The sequence below is a fragment of the Macrobrachium nipponense genome, chromosome 41, assembly GCF_015104395.2.
Source record: "Macrobrachium nipponense isolate FS-2020 chromosome 41, ASM1510439v2, whole genome shotgun sequence".
Classification (NCBI taxonomy): Eukaryota; Metazoa; Arthropoda; class Malacostraca; order Decapoda; family Palaemonidae; genus Macrobrachium; species Macrobrachium nipponense.
In genome coordinates, this window is record NC_061102.1 from 9,167,543 (window position 1) to 9,189,083 (window position 21,541).

The 21,541-nt window shown below is 38.9% G+C and overlaps 2 protein-coding genes across 2 annotated transcripts in view; both read right to left on the reverse strand.

The window, feature by feature from the left end:
• Positions 1–11,989: 11,989 nt before the first annotated feature.
• Positions 11,990–16,580, reverse strand: LOC135212490 (charged multivesicular body protein 5-like). The gene is made up of 3 exons (XM_064245978.1): positions 16,435–16,580; positions 14,590–14,751; positions 11,990–13,640 (listed from the first exon to the last, which is right to left on the reverse strand). The coding sequence occupies exons 2-3, from the start codon at positions 14,740–14,742 to the stop codon at positions 13,140–13,142; spliced, it is 654 nt and encodes a 217-aa protein (XP_064102048.1). The 5' UTR covers positions 14,743–14,751; positions 16,435–16,580; the 3' UTR covers positions 11,990–13,139.
• A 2,980-nt stretch (positions 16,581–19,560) lies between these two features.
• LOC135212491 (symplekin-like) overlaps positions 19,561–21,541 on the reverse strand; it is an 87,965-nt gene continuing 85,984 nt past the window's right edge. The window contains 2 exon segments of the mRNA XM_064245979.1: positions 19,561–20,537; positions 21,018–21,113. Of these exon segments, the coding sequence (XP_064102049.1) occupies positions 20,532–20,537; positions 21,018–21,113 (102 nt within the window). The 3' untranslated portion in view covers positions 19,561–20,531.

Sequence of the window (21,541 nt, forward strand, 5' to 3'; positions counted from 1 at the left end):
GCCTCCCAAAATTAGGCCTACCCACGACGCACTGGTGGACACGGACCCCAGACCTGAACAGAGGTCGGGACCGCATTCTTCTACAAAGGATACACAGAATATTGCATAAAGATTCCATGAGTCACGTGCCGTCTCTGCCCGCAAGTGTGCATTAACCCAAGTGAATGAAAATCAGCTTGAATTGAATGAGACTATAAGCCCCAACGTGGGGGCCAATATCATTTAACTTTTCTCCAGGCCAGCACGGGCCTTTTTGTAAATAATAGTTTTAAAGTAACGAGCTGAGTTTTCTGGCGACCTTCCCTCTAAAGAAAGTTTACGGTAAGTTCAAGCAATTCCCTCTTGAAATCCCTAAATTACTTCGTTTACGTATCTTAGTCTACAACCAAGGCCCTATATACGTAACATTGTCGACCTCGCCGAGGATCGAATCCGGGCTTGCTTAAAAAAGCTTGTAAATCGCGTTATCTGTTGTAAAACGTAAACTGTAAATTATTTTACAAAACGTAAATCAAGCACACTTGCAGGGAAAGAAGACACACTGACTCACGGTAAGGTATTCCATTCATTAATATGATTATTCTATAACCAATGTTAGCTTAAGGTACGTTTAAGTATTTTTATTGTAGAAAGTGTGTTAAACAAATGCGTAGGTAGAAATCTTATTATTTGTAACGGCGAACGCGCCAGAGCTTTATTTTAGCGGCGAGCAAACAATTTGCCCCGCGAATTCTCTGTTACTTTGTGCTGTCCTCGTCGGACGAGACAGAGCACGTGGTGTAGAATAGAATGCCAGAAAGAACCAGATCAAAAACTAGGAAGTGCTTTGCCAGGGTTTATTGCTGTGTTTGAAAGCCTAGCTAGTTTAGGAGTGTTTTACTAATAGTTACGGCAAAAGAAGTGTACAATTCTTTGTCTGTGATATGTTAGGGAATCCATTTTTAACTTAGTTTCATTCAAGTGTTGGTAACCGCTTACCTCGCTCTCAGCTTAAATTCAGCTTAGAGCATTTTCGCGCCTGCCGCGGTCTCAACCAGCTTTCGTTTTCGCTCACAGCGGCAGCCATGTTTTTATCCCTTTAAACATTACCTAAACAATTTTAAGCAAAGTAAACGTAAGTCTCAAAGTTTTAACGTAAATAATATCGATCTCGGTACTAGTATCTACGTTCTGCCAGAGAAATTAACGTAATTCGTCCTTGAATAAGAAAGTAGTATTTTGTGTTGTAAATTGCCTTCGCATTTACAGAGAACCCGCTCTTCTCCGCCTCACGTGTCTCCTCGCATCGCTCACTCGCGCGCTGAGCGAAAAATTTCATTTCACTTAACGTAACCTCATTTACAATTGTTTGCTAACATCGTTTTTCAAATCTTACCGTAATTTTTCACTTTGTCCTTAACGTAGTTAACGTAACATCTTAAAAGTAAAGTCACTTGCAAGAATTGTTAACGTAAAACGCGTCTTTGTAAAAATTCATATGAAACGCAAATCATTTCATAAGCGCGAGCCGCAATAGTAACGTAAAAAAATCGTTCACCACGACCCCGCGCGTTATCATTTTTCATTACTAAAACTTATCCAAAGCAATTCTTTCATTTCACGTTAACGTAAGTAAACAAATCATTTAACGCAAGTTGCGTCATATTAAACTAAACGTTAGTAGTTCAATTCAATATAAGGGAGTTCATTCACATAATCATTTTTTCACCCTCTCCGAGAGAGAGAGAGAGAGAGAGAGAGAGAGAGAGAGAAACCAGAAACCCAGTATTCACGAAGCCAAGAGTACTACATCTTACCATTAATTATAGCATGCCGAATTAACCTTATTTTAGGTCTCTTGTGTCTTTCATTTACACAGCGTGATACGTACGCGCATGTGTCCAGTGCAGTTTGCAAACATTTATTTGTTTCATTTATCGAGTACTTCAGCGAGTGACTGAGCATTTCTAAAATTTCCATTACCTGTCGTTGCCCGAGTGGTCTTTTCATTTTCTTTATCACGAAAGACTTGCGTATACCGCAGCACAATTCGCACAGTGTGCCACGCCAATTCATTACTCCCAGACAGGGAAGTCGTTACCAGTTTAGGACTGGCCACCCACCAGTGCACGTCAGGTCTTACCATTTCACAGTGCCACTAATTTTTGACACTGTCCATCGACTGCTGCTGAAGTACTCCCACCTTTTACTTTCTCTCCTCCACTATTACCCTCTGCCATGAGCAGTGCCATTTCACTTCAGTAATATTTAAGTATACTGCATGTAGTGTCCGGGACACACCAGCTCACGATACCAGTGCTCCAAGGAACGCCTCCATAAATGCCATTGCACTTGTACAGGCCGTACAGGTAGCCATTAAACCTGCGTGTCCGTCCTTACGGAACGCCCAATAATTAGTGTGTCCGTGTACAAGGGTCAGTGATCCTTCGGAAACACTCAACAAGGGAACGCCTCCCAAAAGTGCGCAATACCAGCACTACTAGTGCTGCCCAAGGAACGCCTCCTCATAAGTGCCGCGCACCTGTACAGACGTACAGGTAGCCCCTATACCTGCGTGTCCGTCCTACGGAACGCTCATTCATTATAGAGTATCCGCCATTTTGGATCATTGAACCAAGGAACGCCTCCTCATAAGTGCCGTGCACCTGTATTTGGACCTACAGGTAGCCCCATTCCAGCGTCTCCCAACTTAGGAACGCCCTTAAGTGTGACGTACGCCGTACACTCCATTTGATTTTTTCACCTCTTTAGAAGGTGCCAATCCAGAAGTGCCAACCAACTTAAGGGACACTTCCCAAGTGCCACAGAGCACCCATCTTCTCAGACTTTTTCTCTACCACGTCGCAGAAACACCTTTCCAAGTGAGGTGCCACTTTCCACAGTAGGCACTCCTATTCCATTCCGTACCCTTCCTGGCCATTATTTTCATTTTCATCAGAGCCTCTACTGCAGCCTAAGGGAAATGTCTTCCCCTGCTTCCCGCGACTTCTTTGCCGTAGAGCTCGAGAGGCTCCGAGTCCTCATAACTCTGGGCAAGGAGGCTGGTTACACTGGACCAGCAGACAAAGACGCAGCAGGCTGCTGCGCGCCAGCAGGGAAGGAAAGGGAAGAAAGCGAAGCAGAGAGGAAAGCCGCAGAAGCACGAGAGAAAAGAAAGAGTAAGCAGGAGGATAGCAGGATAAGCCAGAGAAGCAAGGAAAGAGAAAGAAGGAAGGAAGAAAGGCGATGAAAGCATAGCTAGCTCCCTAGATGACGCAATCTCTCTGCTAGTTTCCAAGCCCCAGACCATGAGCTGGACTCCCGGTAAGAGGTGGTTGCGGAGGTTCTGCACCACTTGTTGTGTGCGGTGGGGCATGCTGTGGATTCCGAACCAGTGCCCAAGTCGGTCTCTACCTTGGGAGGAGAGCTTCCAGGGTGAACTTCTCCAAGGCTACCATGTAGCCCTGCCTGATGAACAGTCTCTACGGCCTATCAGTGGGTACAAGTCATGGCCGACACCGAAGCCCAGGTCTCCCTTATTTCCAGAAAGGCATTGCCTAGGGGTGCCAAAATCCAGACGAACGAAGAAATTCAGTTTGAATGGATTGACGGTAACCTCTATTCTGTTCCTTCGGTCCTTCTGAATGTGGAAATGCCCTTTCTGGACCAGGAGACCAGGGAAACCACATTGTGCCGCCTGGGCGTAGTTGACCAATTTCATGATGTTTATCAGGTGATATTGGGCCGAGATCTACTAAAGCCGTATCTCCCCTGGACGCAGCTCCCACTACCAGATGCACCGGACACCTGCAGCATGCCAGATAACCACACCTCAATTTTTATTTGGTTCAGAGGCTAGTGCCTCCGATGTCCCCGACATCCTGTCTATTTGCGAACCCTGGCCCTGACCCAGTATCAGAGCCACCCGAAGTTTCTTCCGCACCATCTCAGCCTCTTACCGGCATTTTAACCAGCCTACCTCCTCCCTTTTGGAAGAGGTAAGCCCACCAGTTTGACCCCGGCTTGTTTCCGAGGGTGATCCAACAGAGGACGTTTCACCTGTGCCAGAGCACACTGCCAGCCTTGGTGACTCCACAGATTCGCAACCTGTGGGGCCATCTCGGTCTTATCATCCGTGTCCAGCCCAACTGGAAGAGGTTCTGGAACACGTTCTGCCGAGACTGGTGGCCGCAAGGGTCACATGTCTGCCCAACTAGGAGGGTGCGCAAATTTAATATTCTGCCATCGCAATGGCCGTCACCAATCCTTCTTCTCTAGGACCCCCAGCTAAGGGCCCTATAACCGTCGCACCCCTCCAAAGCATTATCAGCCAAGCCACGTCAGAGCCTACGACGACTCTGGCGCTCAAATCTCCCTGATACGGGAAGACCGAATCCCCCGAGGGGCTAATATTGACAGACGTCAACTGATAACTATTGAAGGCATCAATCACATTTAAACTGATCCTCCCTTCCGACCGTCCAATTGAGGGTCACCAGACCTCACTTCTCCAAAGAATGTACTCTTGCAGTTGCAAGCTACATCCCAGGAGGTTACGACCTCCTCCTAGGGCAAGACATGAAGTCTCCCTCACAATTCAAAAAGCCTAGGGGTCCTAACCCCATGTCAATTCACTCCAAAGCAAGGAGTCATCGAAATTCTACTTCCTCTAGGAAGTACGTCAAAAAAACACCAACAGTCTCCCCCGCTACCAAGGAGGGAGATTGATCATTCACAGTTCCGTTGCAAAACCTGCAACGTAATAGCTGGACTCCACGAATTGGCCTAGGTGCCCTAGCAAAGTTATGTGCAGCGGACACTGTCCAAAGTCCCACAAGGCTTAGCCATTCCAAAAGAGACAGGAGCCTCTGTCTCCCATAACCAAGGGCCGGGCAACGCTGAGAGGTATTGCACCTCCGGTACCCCCACAGGTCCAGTCGACCTCAACTCTCTGCCAGTACCACTTGGCAGCACTGAGCAGTGCCAAGCTCCGTCCAGCCTGGACGTAGAGCCACCACCGAACTTGACCTCTGCGCCTGGCCCCGAGATAGTGCCGCGCCTAACCTTATCAAGGATCCTCCTACAGGAGATCCTCCAACAGGCATGGAGCTTACCACAGCCCATGGCCAATCACTAGTTTCAGTATTCTTCACCCTCACCACTGTCGCCCGAGGATGAACCTCCGGCAGACCTAACATTCATACCTCCTCTGGAAAACCAGGAACTGCCCCGGACCAGGAGTCAGCCTGGAGTTTTCCCCTTAGACGGGCTGTCGCAGCAGCCGGAGTGAGGGCCTCCCCTGCAGTAGTTCCACCTCTACGACGGTTGCTGCAGATACCGAAGTAGGGTGTTCTCCTGCAATCCTTCAGGCTACCGCTGCCTCAGCTCCTGCCGGCGTTTCTGGCCTTACCCCAGAGTCGTTGCCTCCGTCTACTCCTAGGACTGGTATAGCCAGGTCCTGGAGGAATAAGAAGAAGAAGAAGAAGGGACGTAATTAACATATTAACAAAAAGAGCCACATGCTCTCCTTGACACCTGTGCCCGAGGTACAGTGTCGCATTCATTTGCAGAATGATCCTGGCACCTACCCAGAGAAGGTAGCCAGCCTGATCTCTGCCAGTAGCACTAACCCTCTAACCCCTAGCCATTGTAATACTAACCCTTACTTAAATATAACTACCTCATTGCATTTCCCTCCTGGTCAACTAACCACTCATCATCCCCAAGCATCATTACCTCTTATCATGTATCTTAACAATTCCGTCGCTGAACTACTGCTGTGCGTACCACACTCTGGAATGATTGCGTCTTCATTTAACTGTATTGAGTAGGTTAGGCTAATGATTTAGTACCAGGGCATTAGGTTAGTAGCAAGTAGAATTTTCAAGTAACCTTATCTAGGGGTAGAGTAGATTGTCGTCACAAGACAACCTGTAGTTATTTATTAGGCTAGACTACATCACTATATTAAGTTAGTACACTTAGCATCTTTGCCTATAAGTTAGGTAGGCCATTGTAGTCAGCCGTATCGCTGCTCAAAAAACTTCAAGTTAGAGTAGGAGAACTGGGTAGTCGAGGCGATCAACTTATTTAAGCCAAGACCTTCACGCCCGAAAGGGAGTGAATGCCTTCTTAACAGGGGGAGCTGCTACGTCTATAGAACGCCTCGCCTTCCCAGCAGAGTTTTAGTTATATTTAATTATAAAAGTAGCAGCCATGCCGTCTCCTGAAGCTACTGTTGTTGGGAGAGTGTATGTCGTAGGAATGATATTTCCGGTCTGACGGAAGCTTAGGGTAAGAGAGGCAAGTCACAGGAGTAGCTAGGCTTCGAGATGGATTTTAGGGACTTCTACAATAAGACCTATTTTCCTTCCCAATTTGCTGGCGTTGTGTTTACCACCTTTCAGGCAATGCTCGAGGCGGTTTTTGGAAGCCCCCGTGATTCGAAACCAAGCAGTATCGGTCTCAGTCGGCTGCGAGACGTGATCTCGGACAGAGGTCAAATTGCCAGCCTCCCAAAATTAGGCCTACCCACGACGCACTGGTGGACACGGACCCCAGACCTGAACAGAGGTCGGACCGCATTCTTCTACAAGGATACACAGAATATTGCATAAAGATTCCATGAGTCACGTGCCGTCTCTGCCCGCAAGTGTGCATTAACCCAAGTGAATGAAAATCAGCTTGAATTGAATGAGATATAAGCCCCAACGTGGGGGCCAATATCATTTAACTTTTTCTCCAGGCCAGCACGGGCCTTTTTGTAAATAAATAGTTTTAAAGTAACGAGCTGAGTTTTCTGGCGACCTTCCTCTAAAGAAAGTTTACGGTAAGTTCAAGCAATTCCTCTTGAAATCCTAAATTACTTCCGTTTACGTATCTAGTCTCTCACGAAGGCCCTATATACGTAACAATACATATATATTATATATAATATATATATTAACATAAGCAGTGTGCATTCCTAAGCTATTGTCCGCCAGTTACAAGGAAATTCTTAATTTAATTCCAGGCTAATGAGCAGGTGGGCATGGCTGACTCTTCCATCTGTCAAAGTTGGTTGTCAACGCGATTCAAGAATATTTTCAAATCCTCATTTCAATTGTTGACAAAGAGATACGTTAATGGGGGAAACTCTGTCAGTATTAAAACCTAAAATTGATAAGTTAAGAAGCCAGTAGACTGCTCATAGATATGGACTACGTCCATTTTGTTACAAATTTTTCGAAATAAAAGCAGCCTCCCACTAAAATTCGTGTTCCACAGGCCAGCAAAGCAAATAATTACACCTATACCGTGCACGGCTGTTCGCCTAACTAATTTTTGCTTACTATCAACCGGTATTTAAGCTATTGCTCTATTAACTGCAGAACCACTAATGAACTAAGTTTGCGTATTTGCCATTAAATAAGTTCGTAAGGCATCGTTGCTGTCATCAGCCAACAGTTTTAACAGAATTTTTCAAGAATTTAATGGATTTTTGGCTGACTTTGCCATATTACCCGAGACCGGAAAAGAACAGTCAAGAGGTCGTCTCTGGTGTTTTAATAAACCAGAGGGCTACGTTAGGCCTCTTAAATTTCAAGTCTGGCCCCTGTTGCTTTACGCTTGTTCCATATGAATGGGGTTCCTGTATATAGCAATATACTACTATATAATAATATTGTGGACTATTTTTCGGTAGATCTAGGTAATACCTACTGCGCGTCGGGCATTTCTTTGGAAATTACAGGTTCAAATAGTATTTGGGTTGCTTATAAAGAACTTACCGTTATTTATTTATTTTTTTTTTTTGGTGACTGTATTTATCCCCCAGCGGCTAGTACTAAACACGGCGAAATACATTAGACATCCCCAATCCCTAGTGGCTGTCGTATGCGCGGGAACGTTCCTTGCAGCCAGTGCGGAGTTATTCCTTGAATTGCCTATTTTTCCAATGGGGTTTATCTTCGGAATAATAACAGCAATACTTCACACGCGACAAAAGTTCTGTCATAGACCCCAAATCACAGATAGGTCCCAGAGCTTAATAATGTTCACAAACGTTTAGGTCATAATTTAGTGTTTACGGTGGCATTTAGCTTCGAAGGGTGTCACAATTACCCAAATTGTCGAAATCTTACAAAATTATGCATTCATTTCCCTAGACATCCCTTTCAATGGGCATTTTCAATTAAAACCCATGGTTAGTCTAACGACCAACGTCTATAAATTCAAGTATATTATCTCTCAAAGAATATAAGAAAAACTACCTTGGATTGCCTTTGTCCTTACCAGAGCCCTTGCCTTCATTTCACAAGCACTTTTTGTTTACATGCACTACTTCCCAGTCTCCTCTTTAGAACTACACTGAGGCTTCCAGTCTCTGGAAAAGGAATCGCTTTGGCCAATCAGAGGCCTCCACCATGCTCAACTTCTCTGTTCCAGTCTTGCATTGGCTGAAAACTTTAGTTTTAAGTAAACGATTTTCCCATTGGCAAGTGGGATTAGACTTAATTTTCTCAGAATTTTTCCATAGGGATCATTGTTACTTAAGCATTTAACATATATGAATAGTTTGTGAATATACGTGCATAATTGTGGAAAACAAATTAATCAATAGATCTGTGTATAGATGAAGAAGAAAAGAAAATGAGAGCAAATATAATACTACATGTATCCTAAACATACATATATGTATATGAAAGTGACTGTGCCTCTGCAAGTGTAATACACGTGTACTTCACACATTAATATAAGTAAGCCTATCTAATTTTTATGTGTCCTTATTTGCGACTTTCTTTGATATGTGGGCACCTTCCTTGGTAGTGGGCACCTGTATCTGAGACGTCTTCTTTGCGAGCATCAACCAAACTGACAGGACAGATCACTATAGGTTACAGTAGATAAATGCCATACAGGGTTTATACATTGCTTTTATGTTTTCTGAAAATTTATAGGGCGATTTAACCAAACCACCGGGTCTGAATGACCAAATCTCACTAGTGTTGCTTTGAACGGTTTGCCTGTAGTACTAAAACGTTAATATTATGCATTTAATTGCGTAACTCTTCAAAAGTTAGGTCAATAAATTTTACTGATAAATTCTCTTGATTTCAGTCAACATCTTTTGGGTATTTTACTGCCTAAAGAAACATATCCAAGAGCATTACAGCTTAAGAAATTCTTTGATGCGTTTATGGACAATTCTGTGATCTTACATCATACCTTGTCAATCACTAATCGTCAGATGTTGTGACGCGCCACAAAGATAATAACCTGATAGATTCATGAAAGATAAGCCTCCAACAGAAATTTCTTTGAGGTAACTTTTGCATTACCTAACAGAATTGCTAACGTTAAAAAATATGTAAAGGAAAACATTTCTGTTATGTACTACCATTTTTATCAATTTAAAAAATACGTTTTAACCGTATAAGAATTACATGAACGTAGATGGGTTTCCCTACATTGATGAAAGACCATGTAAAATTCTTAACCATAAACTCAGATTTTAATTTATATTATGCATTAAGTGCAGCCCTCAAATTCTGTGGACACGAGCAATGGGTCTTGTGGGTTTATCATATATCTATTGGTCAAACAAGAGTGCATAATTCAAAAACAGTACAGAATCGCTTTAACATGGTGCTCACATTCTTCGAGCACCACTCATTAAAGATGATGGATTTTGGAGATGTTAAAAATTTAATGGCCAGATACTGTTTTTGGTATTGTCTCAATTAACCTTAATGCCACTATGGTCAAGGATCCAACATACCTTCGCGTTTTTACAAACTTCATATAATTCATAGGATAAAAACCATATTTTTTTTATGATGAGATGTTAAAAATTTAATGGCCAGATACTGTTTTTTGGTATTGTCTCAATTAACCTTAATGCCACTATGGTCAAGGATCCAACATAACCTTCGTGTTTTTTTTGGTTTTTCAAACTTCATAAATTCATAGGATAAAAACCATATTTTTTATGAGATTTTTTGAATTGTTCAGAATACCTTCTACAGCACTCCTAGAGCCACTGAAGATGACCAAGTTCTCTGGTGACATACTTCTCAGACAATGACTGCTGAATTTATTTCGCACAGTTCGGTGAAAACAGAATTAATGTTTCCTAGGGAGAACAGAATTGTCTTGTTGGGTGATGTGGCAATGACGTGGCAACAAATCCTGAGATACTAAAGAACAGAGAATTTGTCATGCCACCTACATGGTTCTGTCAATTCAAGAAGGCTCACAGTGAAGGTGACACCACTATCAAGCCGAGGTAAAAGGTTACAAAGGAGAGGCAACAAATAACTATGCAACCCTCTCTCATGGAATGAGTTGCCTTTGAAGTCCTTACAGGAAGTAAAGACCTGTAGGAGGAGGAGGAGGGACAAAGTACCAGGATCGACCCCCAGCAGCACAAGAAGAAAAGAGCAGCCACCCTACCCTCCAGAAAAGTAAAATTACAACTGACATTCCTAGCCTACCTTGCTATGTTCAGTCACACAGGTGACTACAGTGTTTAACATGTAACATCATTATCAAGACACAGAAAAATGCAACACCTCAACTTAATATATGCCTGTACGTAGTTATCAGCAACATTATCACCATCATTATATTTTGCTATGTTTTGTTTGTCTGGCGTTTTTACATTGCATGGAACCAGTGGTTATTCAGCAACGGGGCCAACGGCTTTACGTGACTTCCGAACCACGTCGAGAGTGAACTTCTATTACCAGAAATACACATCTCTCACTCCTCAATGGAATGGCCGAGAATCGAACCCGCGACCACCGAGGTGAGAAGCAAACACCATACCAACCATTTTATAGGTGATGCATTTTCGATAACATAGGGTCTTTGTTACTTGCCAGAAAGCCAGACCTCAGTGTCTGTGAAACTGAGGTGCTACTGTGAAAAGCTGCTAGTATACAACATGTACAAAGTGCAATTAAAAAGTTATTAGCATTAAAGGAAAGAACTGATGTCAAAGTGTACAAGGAAAATTCTAGTAGACAAAATTACTGTACTGTACTCATAACTGGCTGTGACTGGCATAATTGATACATTATTTTTAAAACAAAAGTGAAAGGTAAAAGTGACTCATGGAAAAGTAAATTAGCAGAATAACACAAAAAATTAAAGTGAACATACAGTACTAACTCGCTGTCATCAAAGATAAAACTAAGGGGGAAGTACTGTATATTTACAAAACAAATATAATTAAACAGAAAACAATGAAATGTGAACAAAAATGTAAGTAATGATGGCTATCTCTGGACCACACAAGCATAACGGGAAATGGAAAGTTAACAAGCAAATGTGAACTCACTTCCATACACCAACTATTTGGTGACAATAAAAATGGATTTTCCTTGTAAGAACAACCTGGCAAAACAATGCAATAACAAGCTGGAATGAAAAAAATATACCAAAGAGCCACACATACAAGATGAAAAGGGGAAATAACTCGTTGAATAGAATGTTACAGACTATGAAGTAACATGTAAAAATTGCACCAACTACTTACATGGTAGAAAAATCAGTGACCACAATAAACTGGCTTCAAATGATCTGAATGTTTAGCAAAGAAAATTGAGGTAAGCTGTAATATCTACCCAAGACTCCAGTGAGATTAACTCATGTGTATGGAATGTAAAATCTAGGCCAAAGGACAAGCACAGGAACCTATGAGGTCATTCAGCACTTAAGGGAAATCGAGAGTAAAATAATTTGAAAGGTGCCACAAGAGGAAAACCTCGCAGTTGCACTATGAAAAAATTGTTAAAAGAGGGTGGTAAGATAGTTGAAATAAAATAATGAAGATACTGAAGAATCAATGTACGCCATATGCATTTTGCACAAGTTTTCTAATCAATAGCACAAGTATACTGTGTATGATATTAACTTTGGCGTTATAACCTACTGACACAGCAAACACAGCAGCAGCTGTAATTAACAAAAGCAAGTGGTTTGCGTCATGTCAAACCCTCACAAGTATAAATAACAGATCAGACAATGTGGTATATAGCATTTAATTATTTTAGAAATAAGACAATGACATTCTTAATTATACACAATTTAAAAACTAAGTCTACAATAATTTTTTTTTTTACAAAATCTATAGCTGTTTTAAGAATGGATGCCACTAAACAATAAAAAGCTTGTATAATGTTTGACCATAGTGTACTGTACTCATTACAAAATCACATATTTTACTTCAATGATAATAAAACTTGCATTACAGACAGACCCTTTGCTTTACAACATATCACAACATAAATGTAAAATTCTTGCAAGCATTTTTTGTCAGCTTAATAAGGCATTAAAAATCAATGGTCAAGTTCTGCGTGACAAAAGCATAGAAATGCACCTTTGACAACTACATGAACAAACATAATGTGTTTGTTTTTGCAATCACCTTAGCTATGTTGACTATCCACTCTGATGAAAATGAAAATGGTATATTCATGCACAAGAATCATAATTATGTTTCTCAATGACAGACCATAGACATACAACCTCCTTCATTGCTGTTAAATACGTTTTCATACAGAATTTATGAATTGAAAACATGATGATCAATTTATGTCCATTGATACTACAATATAATGTTTTTATGATCATGTATTAAATGCTTTGACAAACTTTATCACCAATATATTCAATTAAACCAACAAAAATATAAAATATACATAGCTTTCAAAATTAAAATTCAGTGAAAAACCCAATACTATTAACCAAATTACTAACTATTCAACAGTACATTTTGTGGGCAACAGTGAAAATACATGAATAGAAAATAATAAGACCCCATTTTGTCTGGCACTATCTGGAACCATTGCAGGTTCTGATTCCATGAAACAACAGACAAATAAATCATACCTCCAGCAGTTCCTTTATCTGCGACTTCTAGGAAGCAAACTGTTAAAAATAATCAATTTAACTATTTAACCACCTGCTAAAGTTGATCAAACAGTTCATATTTCCAAAAGAAATGATAGTTTAGTAGACTAGAACAAAGAGTTCAGACAAATGACAAAATTATACTGCCCACCATTCAACTTCTGACAAGAATAATCATATCACCCACCATTCAAATTTGAAAATGATAAGCCCATTGTTAGCCTTTCCTCTTTAACGCAGAGCGCTGTAAAACGTAAACTTCACTAAGTAGTCATCTGAGGTAACCCAAACTCATCCACCGGCAATCCGTCCTTGACTGTTTCTGCTCCTGGCTCCTTCTCTGGGGCATTGGGGATGTTAACGTCGTCTAGGTAAGATGCGTCATCATCCACCATGATGTCGTCTCCCAAGGCATCGAGTTCAGCTGCAAGGTCGTCCTCATCAATTTCTGGCATGCCATACGTGCGGCCCAGTGCTTCCTGGACCTCGTCAGCTTGCTCCAGCATGTCTGCCATGTCATCCTGCAAGTCCTCTATCTCGTCGATGTTGATCTTTTTGTATTCCTTCTTCATTTCCTTGACTCCAAGCTTCATGGCGGTCACTGTGGTCTTGGTGTCTTTGAGGGTCTGTGTGGCATAGTTGGCCTGCTCCATGTTGAACGCCTGGTTCCGCAAGTTTGTAGACTGAGCCTCATACATTTTCTTCTGCTTTAGGACTCTCAGTGCTTTCTGTTTCACAGCATTCTTGGCAGGACCCTCACGCATCTGCAAGTGAAAATGAACATTTCAATTCCTCTCTTCTATTTACTTTGGTTTTTCACCTAACAATGGTCATATTAGTACCAAGATATCTCTGATAGAAGGTGCTTGTCCACAAAAACATTTTAAGCTTCCCTATCATTCAATATCCATGATGATTATCTTTAAAATGAATGTGAAATATTTATTAATGTGATAATCGATGACTCAATACTCTGAACTCTTTAATGAAGAGTTACTAATACTAAATGCAAAATATTACTTACAATAAAATTCTCACTTTCAACCAACAAGCCATATCAAGTATCAGAAATATATTCTTGAGATAAATTTTGTCAAAATCTTCAACTTTATGACAATTTTCAGTTATAGCAATATAACACATACATATATATTAAACGATTCAATGTTAGTTCATTATGATCAAAAGCTTGGGGTCAGCACTATGAGTTCAGAATGTTAATTGTTTCAACTAATATTAATAACAACACTGAATGTTAAAGCAAAATATTCAAAAGTATTATATTAATATTTGTTAAGCACATTGCATGAAGAAACTCATTTCAACTACATTGTAGTTGAAGTGAAATCACCATTGAGCAGCAAAGGCAAGGAACATGCCAATGCCTAGGTGACGAGAGTCTGGGTTTTCAAATTAAGAAATGGAGCAAATAAACGGAACATTTCATTAGTCTAGGAAAAACAGCTTTAAAAATATATTACTATTATTATTTAGAAGATGAAGCCTATTCGTAAGAAACAAGCCCATCGGGACCAATGACTTGAAATTCAAGCTTCCAAAGAATGTAGTATTCATTAGGAAGGAGTAAGAGGAAGTAAAGGGAAATACGTACAGAAAGAAGAGATCTAAAAAATAAATCAATAAGCTAATAAACAGATATAAACATATTAAAATGTCAAATTATGAAAATACCAACAATTAACTAAACCATACCTTTTTCATCTGATCCTTGTACTTGACCAGCTCGGCATCAAGGCGTGCTATCTTCTTTTCAACAGACTCTGCACGGCTGTCAACATTGCCGATGCAGTCGGTAAGATTTGGAGGGGGTTCCTTGCCTTTGCCACGGCCAAATAGACGATTCATTGTTCCTACCTGCAAAATACATGTGAAATTCAGAACTTTATGTCCTTCTCTGAATTATCAAAATCTTCCTCAGTTTAAAATCAGAATCTATGATCAAAATTGAGGTTTAGCTTAACCTAACATTCTTTGACAATGAGTTTCTAACAACAGGCTAATACATACACTGCACTATACAGTTACACTATTTATCATAGTGAAAACACAGTACAGTACAGCATTAATTATTAAAACGAACTGTACCAGTTTTTACGGATCTAATTTAAGTAATTTGCAGAGAGATCTGGAGAGAGCATGGAGGCTGCTCTCACAGGCTTCTAGGTGTACACAAGAGGACACATTTTAGTTTAATCCCACCATTAATGTTAACTTTGATGCCATCCTTGGAGATTTTAGGTAGGATGCATAGATTTTTCTTTTAAATTATTTTTTAGATAATTGTTTTTAGATTATTTGTGTTTGCAGATTTTATCAGGTCATATGACCCAGGGGTTAACTTATTTTTTACCAATAGTTTTATATTTTTGTGTATGTTTCCTCATTGTATTCATGTGAGCAAATCCCCCAACAAGGTAACGTTAAATTGTTAACAAGCAACCAAAATGCTAAAGAAACTGCAATTTCTCAAGAAATACCCTCTATGTCTCGATTACTTAGAGTAACCCTTAACCATGTCACATACAGGTTAGTAATTAGCCTACCAAAGTCTCCACCAGCATGGGTAAGACTTGCAGCCTAGGCCCTATACTAAGTTAGGCTAGGGATAGTAACTAGTTAGGTGTATTAGGCTAAGATGTATATATTTAGGCAATACCAATTAGACTATAGTATTCCTTTCATATACCTAGTACTACAAGTTAATGAATAACCTACTGTAAGCAACAACATGCTGTAACATCGGGGTAGATCTATATTACTATTCCGAGGTGGCCTAGACTATAGCAGTTACAGTTTTTCTATGCAGTTTTACCTCCTTAACAAGAATTTTAAGATATATTTATTCGGACGACTGTAATTAACCCCCAGGGGCCAGTACTAAACACGGCAAAATACATTGGGCGCCCCAATCTCCAGTGGATGTCGTATTTGCGGTTACGTTCCTTGCAGTCCGTGCGGAACTATTCTGTAGAATTACCCCCTATGGCCTCGGTAAGGTTAGCCTATATGCTAGGATTGCCTTACCTACGTAGGTCTTAGGCTATTCACTCCAGTTAGGTATGTCCAGGTTAGGTTAGAAAGTGCTCCAGTGGAGTAAATCCAAATAAAAAAGGAATAAGGTGAAAAAAAAGTTTAATTTTAACAGTTTTGTTTAGCTCCTTAGGATTTAATATTTTATTATTACCTACTACTACTAGGCTAGGTAGAGTGAAAGTTAAAGTAGTGATTAGCCTAAGTAAAGGCTACAGAATTCGGGTTGTAACCAGGCTCATACCTAATTGTCCTGAATTAGCAACAGAGGCTAAATACACAGAAAAAATTATTTCTATTTAAAAGTAATACTATACAAAACCCCATTAAAACACTAAAATGAGAGAAAAAATAAAAAAATAAAATCAAATAAAAAAATCTACCTAGCTAAGGTAGACGTCCGACGTTAATGCTTCACTTCGCCCTTATAAGTTATCCTAAATCGTATATATAAGAATGCATATGGTTTAAATTTGGCATAAATAAGACAAACGAGTGCATATTTACCTGAGAAGGTTAGTTAAGAAGGTGAATGATTCACAATAGGATGACGTTCTTCCGAGACTTTTGTTTCAATAACAAACCGTTCGCTGCGGGAGCGTTTTCGGACAGTCTCAAGTAAGGGGAAAATTACGATACTTTTCTCGCTATTTACCATTTTGGATGAAATTTTCGATATTTTTTGAATTATTTAAATTATTTCATGTTATAAATAACAGGAAAATTTTGTGTGATTCACATTTCTATAATAAACGGAACCTTCTTCATGAGAAATAAGAACATTACGTAATTTCTCTCGTTTTTTCGCCTTTACGGTGCAATCATCGTTATTTTAGAGTAAATGTAAAATATTTTGTTATAAATCATATGGTGAATTGTTTATACTACTCAAGTTTCATGTTTTTATTTTAATAAAGAAACTTTCCTTTGTGGGAAGTTTTTACGTCCTGATTATGACGTCATAGATCCTTCCTAGAAATACTGCCGTTGCTAAATAGAATATCTTGACGTGTCGTTCAACTTGACTAATCGTGCTATTAAGAGACGATTGCTTTATTTTGTTTTATCTTTATATACCTAAACATCTCAGGAAGCTGCAATGTGTACCGACTGCAGTGGCAATACTGATCAAGGTGGTCGCCTCTCTATACTATAGTCGCAACCCTCTCGATTGATTACCAATTAGAGCTGTAATTTGAGCAGCACTGGCGGAATATCTAAGCTAGAACAATGTTTAAATATATGATCTATTACTCTGAAATTATCATTATTAGTTGCCCCGAGCATTTATGGAACTTTCTGCAGATAACGCAGCCAGCGAATGTCAACAGCAAATTAGCTGCAGACGGTTTCACGGTATCTATTGACTTTAGATAAGCCTTCAAATTGCTGATCCAACATTGTGCAATAGGGTCCAACTTGAAAGTGGGAGGACAAGATAACAAAACTTTCAGAAAAAAATTAAAGGCTTTTCAGTTATGACAGTGTGAACTTTACAATCAATGTGATTATGGAAAATAAATTTGCAGGTTCTACACGATACCTTGAGATGAGTTAGAGTGGCGGATTTAAGAAAGGGGTGGGCGCATATTAACCCCACTCCGAATACGAATAAATGAATAACAGGGCACTGTTTTCTGCCAATAATCATTACTGGTGGCAAACATTTGTTTAGTTAATGAAATTATTATTTCAACCACAACTAGTACAACTGTAATACACACACATACAATGAATACTTACTAAACATTCACTAAACACAAACATTCACAAAGCATTCACTAAATCCCAAACACTCACCAAACATTCACAGAATACTTACACACTTGACATTCACTAAACCCTCACTGACTGCTTATGCACTAAACATTTGTTAAACACTAACATTCATCAAACATTTTCACTAAACTCTTAACACTCAAAACTTAAACATTCATTCACTTAACACTAACATGTACTAAACCTTCATTAACCCCCTAAACACTAAACATTCACTAAATCCTAAACACTCACTAACATTCCAGGAATGCTTATGCACTAAACATTTGTAAAACTAACATTCACACAACACTTTCACTAAACTCTACACTCACTAAAGTTCACTAAATACTTACACTAAACATTAACATTCATAAGACATTCACTAAAAATTCATTGATTACTTACACACTAAACATTCATTAAAACCCTAAAGACTAACTAAACATTCACTGATTGCTTGCATAATAGATTCAATAACATTCACGAAAACCCTCACTCAACCCTAAACATCTACTCATAAACATTCAATAAACGCTTACTCACTAAACCCTATAAATTCATAAACACTTACTCATTAGACATTAATAAAAAAACCACAATGGTACTAATCCCCCATTCAATTTGCGGGTTACCATACCTTTAAAAATGGCCGCAAGGCTTTGCAGCGCCGCCCTGGTGTGCCCTGGTGTAGAGATCGCAACTCCAGGTATATACCCTCTATGGTCCAAATTCAATACTGTCTTCACTTTTGTTAACTTACCTGTTCCTTCCAAGCTTATTTTCCAGTTTCTTGTGAAGGTGAATCCAGTTCAGTCCAGGTGATTCCGAAATGTAAACATGGCTGGTAGTAGTAAGACTGGATATACATCCACGTTGGAGAAGAGACACCAAATGCTTTTTCTTCTAAGTTCCACAAGTGGTTATGAATCACATAAAAAAACTTTGTTATTGGTTTTAGTCTTAAGTCTAGCTATTGTGCTAAAGAGCCAGCTTTTTCGTGAGTTCTCTGCTAGTTAAAAATGGACAATTTACAGATACTGTCTGTTTTAGTAAAGTATTTCCATACTGGCCCTTCTTGCACTAAGAAGTACAGGGTGTTAAACAGTAGGAATGAAGAAATTAAGTTGGAATGCTAAAAAACTGATGCGGCTAAGGGCCGAAGCGATACTGGAAACTCTCTTTAGTAGTAATGCCTTTGTTGCATCCTGTAATGTACACTGAAATTAAAACTGCCAATTTAGGTATAATATATATAACCAGCCTGAGAAGAGTCTACTTGAGACTCAGAGGTCTGGAAAAACTAACTCCTATTAATAATAATAAGGTATACTATAACATAATCTTGTTAATTTTGTTGAAAAAATTTATAAAAGATTTTTTATAGTTTGCCTTCAGAAATTAAAATATTGGTAATTAATGAAATCATAACACATAATATTTTATAAACAAACAGTTACAGTAATTAATTATCTATGTATATAGCAATTTGCTGATATCTCTCCATCTAGAAGAATCTACCACTTCTTTCATATTTTTATAACTGACACAACATAGACAATCTGATATGCTCAAATAATACTTCATTTGCATTTTCTATGCTAAATGTGATTTAAAATAGCTACTGTAATACACTTTAATCCCAAACAACAGGAATCTACTGCCTTCTTAAATAAACAATATTGACAGTAACAGTAAATATACAACAATCAACCATTCTATGGTGGTTTGCTCATGTGAAAATATAAATCTTTAGGTGAATTATGTAAATCAATTGATACCAGAATTTCCCCCACGAAAGCAATAATGAATCATGTATATATATACAATACTGCATGAGTGTAATGGCATACCAAAGGAAAATAACATGCAGAATTCTGGTCACGTTTATTAACGTGACAATGAGAGTGGCAGTTTTTGATGCAACTCTCTAAGCAAAGGTGAGTCAAAAGAATTTGACCAGATGTAAAACAATAATATTTTGTTCTGGTGAAATGATTTTGGAAATGATTACAACTAATCATTTTTAACCAGTTTCCAGCTGGCAGCTGAGATTTATTCCATACGTAGACTGAAAGGATTGCACCGTGTATGAGCAATTAGGACTTTAAAGGTTGAGCCAAGCATATTTCCTGTTCCAGTGAAGAATAGTTTAAATTACAAAACTCTTGAGTGTCAAAGAATAGTTTCTTTGCTCATTTTAACCTTATAAAAATTCATTATATTACATAGTTGTTCACATTTTATAAAAAGTATGAAAGTATTGGGACTGGCTTTCAATCCAGTACACAGTTTTATGTTGAAGGATAAAAGGTTTACTATTACTAATTAATCATCACTTGAATACACATACGTATATATATATATATATATAAATTATTAAAAGAAGGTTTACACTTTAATTACTTAAATACATATACTCATATAAATTATATTTTAATATTAATTTTGTTTTAACAATTTTTCACTAGGAATGATTAGAATGAACTTTCCTTTGATGCAGGAAAATAGTACAGGGGTCCCTGAGCAGAGGAGTTGATTTTTAGAGCCAGAGCATCATGTTTGTATATTACAATCATACCTGGCAGCTTATAGATGGTCAATGGAAAGCTCAATTTAAACATTTCAAGATTCTGAAAAAATTTAGCAAATCCCTCAATAAAAAATGAGTAAAACACTTATTGACTTTCAGACCAGCCTACATGGCAGTTGGCCTGAGCTAAAATGATATTATAATTAATCAACCTTGCAGTGACCCTCAAAACTTATGACAAACAACATTCGCTGCTTTCCAGATCTTTTGGGCCTTCTTATGCACCGGGAATGCCAAGTACCGCTGTGCAAAATCAATCCTGAAAAAACAAATGGATTTAATTTATATTTTATCTACATATCTTGAGAAACAATGCATGTTAATGAAATAACATAAGAAAATATAGATGGCACAAAATATTTCAACTATAAGGTAAGATTTGTACAGGAATGGAATGGAATGGAATATAAAATTTATTCCAAAGGTTAAGTGCTGGGATATATGAAGACATTCTGTGCTGGAAGAGAAATAGAGTTTTTGAAGGTGTAACCGGGGGGAAACCTCGCAGTTGCACAATGAACCAATAATTAGGAAAAGGTGGGAAGTAAGATAGAAGAAAGAGAATATGATTGGATGTACAGCAAAAGGAAAGAAAAGGGCTACAGCTAGGGGACAAAGGAATGCTGCAAAGAATATAAAATAAAGCCTAAGGTGCACTGTGTGAGATGCACTAACATCACTATCCCTCAAAAGGTTATTTCAACTCTATGATAAGATTTGTATAAATACATGACCATACCTTTATTCCTGGTGGTGGTGGCTCTGAGGTCATTTCTGACGTACCATTGGAATTCTCTTCTATTACATCTAAAAGGCTTACTGGGATGTGTGCTCGCTGTCAAGAAAAGCGTTACACTAATTATCAATAATGACCAACAGAACAACATTTACGTCATTTGCACTCAAAAGGTGAAACATCAAAAATCTGATTTCACTTCACAGTTGACATATCATATAAAGTGCATTGTTGTGTTGTTATATACAAAGATCAAATACAACTGCTGTTTGGAAATGTCTACAAATAGGGAAGGGATTATCACACATCATCAAGTTCTGAAAAATGATCCTGAACATCAAGTGAAATGTTACATTATCTTCATGACATTACTAGTTACTTTAACTCCTATATCATCAGTCTGAATTACTATAGTGCAATTAATCAAATCTTCCTTAATTTGAAGTTTGGCTTTTGGAATTGACCTGTGTTGCTTGTGATGTTCTAATCTCCTGTGCTACCCCCAAAATCCTGCACACTGCCAGCTG

Bases quoted from the DNA above. Each gene is read 5' to 3' on its own strand.
- LOC135212490 (XM_064245978.1), bottom strand. From the start codon at position 14,742: ATGAATCGTCTATTTGGCCGTGGCAAAGGCAAGGAACCCCCTCCAAAT. The intron at 13,641-14,589 runs GTATGGTTTAGT...TTTCACTTGCAG, and splicing joins ACAAGGATCAGATGAAAAAG to ATGCGTGAGGGTCCTGCCAA.